The sequence below is a fragment of the Setaria italica genome, chromosome II (assembly GCF_000263155.2).
Source record: "Setaria italica strain Yugu1 chromosome II, Setaria_italica_v2.0, whole genome shotgun sequence".
NCBI classification, from domain to species: domain Eukaryota; kingdom Viridiplantae; phylum Streptophyta; class Magnoliopsida; order Poales; family Poaceae; genus Setaria; species Setaria italica.
In genome coordinates this window covers 26,003,151-26,010,532 of record NC_028451.1, presented here as the reverse complement: position 1 = coordinate 26,010,532, position 7,382 = coordinate 26,003,151, and the positions used below count along the sequence as shown (strand labels likewise).

At 41.9% G+C, this 7,382-nt stretch overlaps 1 protein-coding gene across 1 annotated transcript; it reads left to right on the top strand.

Moving 5' to 3' along the window:
- Positions 1-4,482: 4,482 nt before the first annotated feature.
- LOC101774389 (GDP-fucose transporter 1) lies at positions 4,483-6,921 on the top strand. Its single transcript, XM_004956496.3, has 2 exons — positions 4,483-4,678; positions 5,632-6,921. The coding sequence occupies exon 2, from the start codon at positions 5,642-5,644 to the stop codon at positions 6,656-6,658; it is 1,017 nt and encodes a 338-aa protein (XP_004956553.1). The 5' UTR covers positions 4,483-4,678; positions 5,632-5,641; the 3' UTR covers positions 6,659-6,921.
- Positions 6,922-7,382: the final 461 nt, after the last annotated feature.

Sequence of the window (7,382 nt, the reverse complement as noted above, 5' to 3'; positions counted from 1 at the left end):
CTGCCAGATTGTTTATTACATGTTCTTTGGCCTCTTGTTCAAATAATAGCGTATAGGAGTAGTATTTTATTTCCAGACTTTTTTGCGGCTTACGGATACCGAGGTCATTGCGATCTACGAAGCCAATGATCCGTGAATATCGCATTAGTCAGCGACTCAACCAGCGCTCAAAAAGAGAAGAGGCGTTCATCCTTGGAAAGAGTACTACGTTCGAAAGATAACCTAGTGTTCCTCTATCCGCTAGGGCGTCTCCGACGACTTGTCTAAATCGCAAGCTGACATGTGGTAGAAATTTTTAAAAGAAAAAGGACGTTAAGACGTGAGGACACATCAATCCGCCTAAACATGGAAGTAGGTGGTATTTGGTTCAGCAAAATGCAACGTAATGTTACAACTGTTTGTTTTCACCCGTCAACCGGTAACCATGTAAAACTCATGATATACAAGCTTCTTACCATCCCTTCCCCTCCGTAATAAGAAAATAGAATTTATTTTTGCAAATTCAAAGAAGCATACCATCTGATTACGTTACCGCAGTTGAACCAAACAAAAAGTGTAATCGCTCATTCCGTAGTTGAGAGCGCTGCAATCCTATTTCATTTGCATTTACATTACCGTTCTATTCTATGAACCAAGCACCAACTTGTCGGAGGGTGTGCGGGCTAATTGATTCGTGCCTCGCTAGTGAATTGGTTTTTCTTGTTCTCTCTCCTCCTGTCCACATGAAAAATCTGATGTCAGCTGGCTACTTGGACAATTGTTGGAGATACTCTTAGAGATTGCTCATGTGGCATAAGTAAGAATACAATTTATTTTTCCTTAATCGGCTTTTCAGCATACTCTGTCCATTTAAGAAACATAAAATTTATTTTAATTTGATGTTCAAGTTAAATTGTAGTAGTAATCACTTTCTCGTAAACTATACTCCTGCCTGTCACTTACACTTGATGACCTTGATTTTTGTTGAGTGAAATGCAGGACTAGTATTCCCTAGGTCAAATTATCTTTTCGAAAAATCAAATTTGTACCCGTTTAGTGTACCTAACAAAGCTAACATATGTAAATATATTTTGGCATCGGAATTAAAATAAGGAGAAAATTTCTTATTTGCTATTGGAATTTACATCGCTTCCTTATTTGCTACTGAAAAAAAATTCCTTCCTTATTTGGCTCAAAATTTCATTCTCTATTTGCCATCAACAGAGTACACGCTAGTACTAGTCCTACATAATATGCTTTGTGCACGTAGCTCGTAGTGATTTATTTCAGCCTGTTTGTTCGAATATTAGAACAGTTACGCGAATTGGACGATCTCCTCCACTTAAAAATCGATCACACGAAAGGTGTTGAAACTTCCAAATCTGTGCATTCGACTACCCACACACTGAATATAATATGGTTTTCTAGCTGAAAGAAATATGTTGCGATGTGTTTGGACGACGCGAGTAGCAACTTACCTGAGAGTTAATATCATATTCTTACCCAGCTGTCTCTAGCTACTAAAGAGTTCGCTCATCTACGTAGACTCATATGCATAGATGGAGGCAAGATGGGTGAGTCAAAACAAGCTCGGGAACGAAACTCACCCTTATCGACTTGTAGTAGGCCGCGGATTTGTTATAGCCAAAGATGAGATTTGGCCGTGTCTTGGCCTGCATCTATTTTTAATAATTTGGACGGAAAGCGAAAGGAGTAATTGCGTGCAAAGGATCGGTGTATAGAATTATTGCTTATTGGTAGGTCCACGTGCTAGTACCGCTGACATCGCTCTCATCTCTTAATTTTATACCCTGTAGCTGCGAGCTCCGTCCCGGACACAGATTCAGTGCCTTTGCCTTTGCTTCTAGTTTCAGTACCAATCTGTTGTCTCCGATCCTTTCCAAGGCAAAGGTATATATCGGATTTATAAGCCCGGCAATCCATCAGGGGTTGCTCAAGTGGTTGATTTGTAAGTGAGGGTGACTGCGAAACCAAGAACTCGATGGTGATCGCGAGAACACGAAGAGAACATGGGGGTTTTAGACAGGTTCGAGCCTTCAAAAAATAATACCTACGTCCTGTATGCTGGATTGTATTGCTTGGTATGAGTTTTAGGTGAGACGTCCTCGGGGGTGCCCTTGGCCGCCTTATATATGTTGACGATCAAGAATTACAAGTTGGTTTGAATCTAATTTACTCGGTAGTTACATGAAAAGCAATTTGAGTCGGATTACAAAACGCGTCCCGCAATGTCCAGGTAGATTTGGACAGTCTTGTTACCTTGAAATGTACTCCAAGTAACTTTGTATCCTTGGTCCGCACGCCCTGGTAGGGCGTGCCCACTTGTCAGGTCCGGCCAGTATCCTGGTCGGTAGGGACCCATAGGATACTCATATCCCTCCCTCAGTATATGTCTTAGCATTTTTCAGCCATTTAGACAATATGACTCATTTACCTAGCATACAAATAGAAAACTATAATAACATTCATAGTACAACACCAGAAATTGACATACGCATAACATAAAACAAAGCTTCATTTTAAATCTTTGTAAGTGACATTCATAGAACATCACCGATACATGGCACTTTGAGTCACTCAAATTGATATTCTAGTACTTGGTCATTCACTTGTACAGTTAGGCCGCAAAATGCTATAGTTAGCCCACAAAATACTATAGTTAGTCCAGTCCAAAATACTACCTAACCACCTTGCACGTACTAGAACGCATCACCACATCAATAATATCATCACCACAAATTGGAGCTGTCATGAGTTAGGTAAAATTACCAATAATATTGTACTCTTCAACTTGTATAATTGCTCCTTTGTTGATGCCATCATTCTCCAATTCCTTTGGGGGTTGTACACCATCATCTTGCTTTCGTTTCTACCAATGAAAGTATCACTAATTAGCTATGAATGGCAACAACATGCAAAAAGTTCTAGATCTCAAGTTGAGAACATACCTTTGTTTTTTTCTTTTTTTCCAGCAAATTTAGTTGGCAAACTACGGTTACCCTTGGGTAATTTATCAAGCCAACTTTTCTTTCTTCTTGAATTTTTTGACTTTACCTCCTTTTTCTTTAGTTGTGCAGCAAGAGCCATAGAAATGAGTCCTCTGTTTCATCGAACAAGATTGCAGCACCAAAAGTAGTAGTCTGATTGAGCCCAAGAAATACACCAAATGGCTTATATTTTTTTTGTTTGTGCCAAAAGTAGTGTCAAATGTGACCACATCACCAAAGTATACATAGTCAAGGATCATTTTAGCATCAATCCAGAAAATGTTGGTTATATGTTCCTCAATATCCAGTTGCAAAGCATATTGAAATGATGGGTTCTTGACGATTTTGTCATGAAAATACTTCAACATACTTCCAGCTTGTCCAAAAGCTAACTCCCTTTGTCTTTTGCTACACAAATAATTTTGTGGTCACGACAAGTGTAGCTAAGGTTAAGTGGTCCATCAACTTGACGAGTAGCCAACTCATGTGCATCTTTTGGTCTAATTTTCTTTGTGTTGCCATCAAATGGCGAGTCTTTGGTAAGGGAAGTAACTCATGTGCATCTTTTGGTCTAATTTTCCTTTGTGTTGCCATCAAATGGCGAGTCTTTGGTAAGGGAAGTAAGTGATTGTGTTCAAGCACAACATCACTGACTTCATAATTTTCTGAACCTCGGTCCAATATAAGAGACATCCGAGCTTTACAATCAGTTCTTGTTCAGTTCTAAAACACTTGATCACATTATTTGTTTGCCCTTTTCTTCGATGACCCTCATTTGAACAAACAAATCTGCATGAAGTCACCCTTACATTTGCATACATTTTCCTCATATCAAAGCCTGTGCAACCCCCATAAGCAATCCAAAACTTTCAAGCCTCATCTGAATTTCTGAATCTTAAACTAACTTGAGGTGTACACTACTCAAATTCTGTCATTGCCTTCCACAGCATTCACAATTGCATAAATATAACCTAAAATCAACTAGAGCATATGATTTTCCTACCATAAAATTGAGCAAATTAACTTTCTATAGCAAATTAGTTGTCTTGCGCACATACTTAGGTCACGAGTCACGAGAACGAAAAAGAGCTTGTTCCTATCGGCAGCCACGTCCCTCTCCTCTATGGCGAACCAGCGGACCTCCTCTCCAACCTGGCGGAACCTCCTCTCCTCCCCGGCGCGAATCTCCAACGGTGGCGAGGCACTGAGGGCAGCACACGCCCTCTCCACGGAGGCGCAGAGGGCCGCGCGGGAGAGCGGCGCAGCGCGCGGTAATAAAGCGCGCCTCCGCCTCGCGCTCCTCGGCGGACTCCCTGGTGAAAACGGTGCCTGGATGGATGAGATTTTGACCTGCAGTTTATTCCAGCCTTTGGATGTCTGATTCACGGTAGATATCGAATGAGAAGTTACGGCGTGCCTTCGACAAGTAACAGCACTGAATCCGCTTACCTCCGTCTCACCGTCGCGTTCCACCTCTTCCAAGTCATTGATTTCTTTTCTGATTAAAAAGAAAGTCATTGGATTTGAAGCTTGTTCTACGGTTCTGCCCCACGCACGGTATAAACCAATCAATCCGGCTGTCACTCTGTCCGCCACACACCCCCCCGGCATTGCACTTGCCTTTGCAGACTTGCAGAACCCCCGGAGCCGGAGGAGGACGGAATGCAGCTGCGCCTGCCTCGCCTCTCCCAGTACGCCTCCCTCTCTCTCCCCAGTTCCCTCTTCTCGCCCGGTTCTTCAGATCGTTTCTTGGGACGGGGCGCACTCGGTCTCTGATCTGGGAGGCAGCGCCTGCTTTTTCCCGTTTCGTCTCTTTCCTTTTCTTGGCGACGCGCGTCAAGAAATCTGCAGGGATCAGGCAAATTGGGATTGGGGCCCCCAAACCTTTCCCGATAAATTGTGTAGGAGGTTAGCTGCGTGATTCGAGCGCTGTTCTTGTCCAACGAGTAGCCGCCGCCGCCGGCCGCTTCTTTAAATCTTAGTCCGGTGTGGAGCTGATGGTTTATCGTTCCCCTTGCTGCTGAGCTCTTGATGTGAAGTGGCAAATTGTTCAACAAAGTTGGACAATTTACTGTCCGGTGAGCGAGGTTGGCCTAGTTCTGTTCATCATTCCTAGTGTTTGGTTTCCCTCTCAGGAACTAATTAAGGATATTGCTATTTGGACTGTGGTTTTCCCGTTAGAGGATTTGTCGGTATCTTCATTACACATGATTATATTACATATGTGAGTCTAGCATCTATACATTATAAATTGGAGCGTTATGCCTTACCCCGGTGTCTTTGTTTAAGTGGTTCTACTACTATTAGGAGCCAGTCAAACACCCTGGATCAATCATCCAGCCTAACACGGTATGAGGCGTAATCTTATTATGTTACATGTAGCAGCAATTTAATTTGTTTTGTACTAGATATGTTGATTATATGATATCTCAGAAAGTGGCCTGTAAACCGTTTTCTGTCTATCTCCAGTTCTAGATCTTGAAATTTTTTTAGTGACAACAGTTAGTAGTTCAACAAAATTTGGTTGGTTCATTGTTATATAGCTAGTCCTTTTTTTCCATTTCAGAAGAATAACAGACTGACGAGTAGTTGGACCTTATAGTAATTCTATTTGAATTCTTTGCTAACACTGAACCTGTTGCAGGTGAATTCTCATGGCAAAGCAGTACTATGCAACGAGTAGCCTTGTGATAGGGTATGCCCTGTGCTCAAGTTTGCTCTCCATCATCAACAAATATGCCGTGACAAAGTTCGGTTACCCTGGTCTCCTGACTGCTCTACAGTACTTGACATCTGCTTCTGGTGTCTGGATCCTTGGGAAGCTAGGTCTTCTCAGCCATGACCCCTTCAACTTGGAAACTGCAAAGAAATTCGCACCAGCTGCTCTTGTCTTCTACCTTGCCATATTCACAAACACAAATCTCCTATACCATGCCAATGTCGATACATTCATAGTTTTCAGATCTTTGACGCCACTTTTGGTTGCTATTGCTGACACAATTTTCCGGAAGCAACCATGTCCTTCAAAGTTCACATTCCTATCCCTTGTAGTTATCTTGGGAGGTGCAGTTGGATATGTGATGACAGATTCAGCATTCAGTCTCACAGCGTACTCATGGGCACTTGCATATCTGGTGACCATAACAACTGAAATGGTGTACATCAAGCATATTGTGACAAACCTGGGGCTGAACACTTGGGGCTTTGTGCTCTACAACAACCTTCTGTCATTGATGCTGGCCCCCATCTTTTGGTTGGTTACAGGGGAGCATAAGGTGGTCTTTGCAGCGATTGAATCGAGGGGTGAAGGCTTGTTTCAACTGGGCGCCTTTGTGGCAGTGGCACTGTCATGCGTGTTTGGGCTGCTCATCAGTTTCTTTGGTTTTGCAGCAAGGAAAGCAGTCTCTGCCACAGCGTTTACCGTGACTGGGGTTGTGAATAAGTTCCTTACCGTGGCTATCAATGTCATGATCTGGGACAAGCATGCAAGTGCATTTGGTTTGGTTTGCTTGCTCTTCACTATCGTTGGTGGGGTACTCTATCAGCAATCAGTTACGACAAAAGGAAATTCTGCGGTTCCACGAGGTCCAGTATCTGAGCAACCTAAGGAGGGCAATGATAGCATAGAGTTTGATAACGAGAAGCAAAGCTTAGTTTCATCTGCTAAGTAGTCCGGTGCGTGAATTACTCACATCTATAGTATTAAATTTTGCAGATATATTATTTGGCCTTGAATAGGCTTTTTGTGTCTCACCCTTGGAACAAATCAAACATGAGGGAATACTAGTGGAAGTAGTATTTCTAAGTTTTGCTGTTGATTGAATTGCTTATGCAATTTGTGATGTTTCATTTTTTAACTTCAATATGTATTTTACAATGCTCGATGCAGTTCTGTGGCGACAGCATATGCTATATGGTTATGATTCATCTTTGTCAATTGTCATATACATTTAAATGCCTATTTTGGTGCAAATATTTTTCCCCTTACAAATTAGCATGTACGTTGTCAGATTCGTTGTTTAACATGCAAATATGCTTATTAGAGGACTAGGTAGGACATATAGGTATTACTTTGCGTTGGGTCTACAGCAAATTCATGCACATATAGGTACTACTATTCTCCAGGATGAAAAAGGTGCAGCTTCAGATGCTGTTGAACAAAAAGTTGGAGTCACATGACAAACAAATCAATACTGATGCTTTGACGCATATAAACGGAGCTTAAAACACACAGAAGCAATCACTACATTTCCAGCACAAAAGCAATAGTAAATAAGCATCCATCCAGTCCAAGATTGTACATGACACAATAAAGAAATAGAAGATGCAATCACAAATAGGAGTAAATCCGCAAGCCGTTTTTCATTGTTCGGCCAGAGTTACCATGGCATCACA

Bases quoted from the DNA above. Each gene is read 5' to 3' on its own strand.
- LOC101774389 (XM_004956496.3), top strand. From the start codon at position 5,642: ATGGCAAAGCAGTACTATGCAACGAGTAGCCTTGTGATAGGGTATGCC.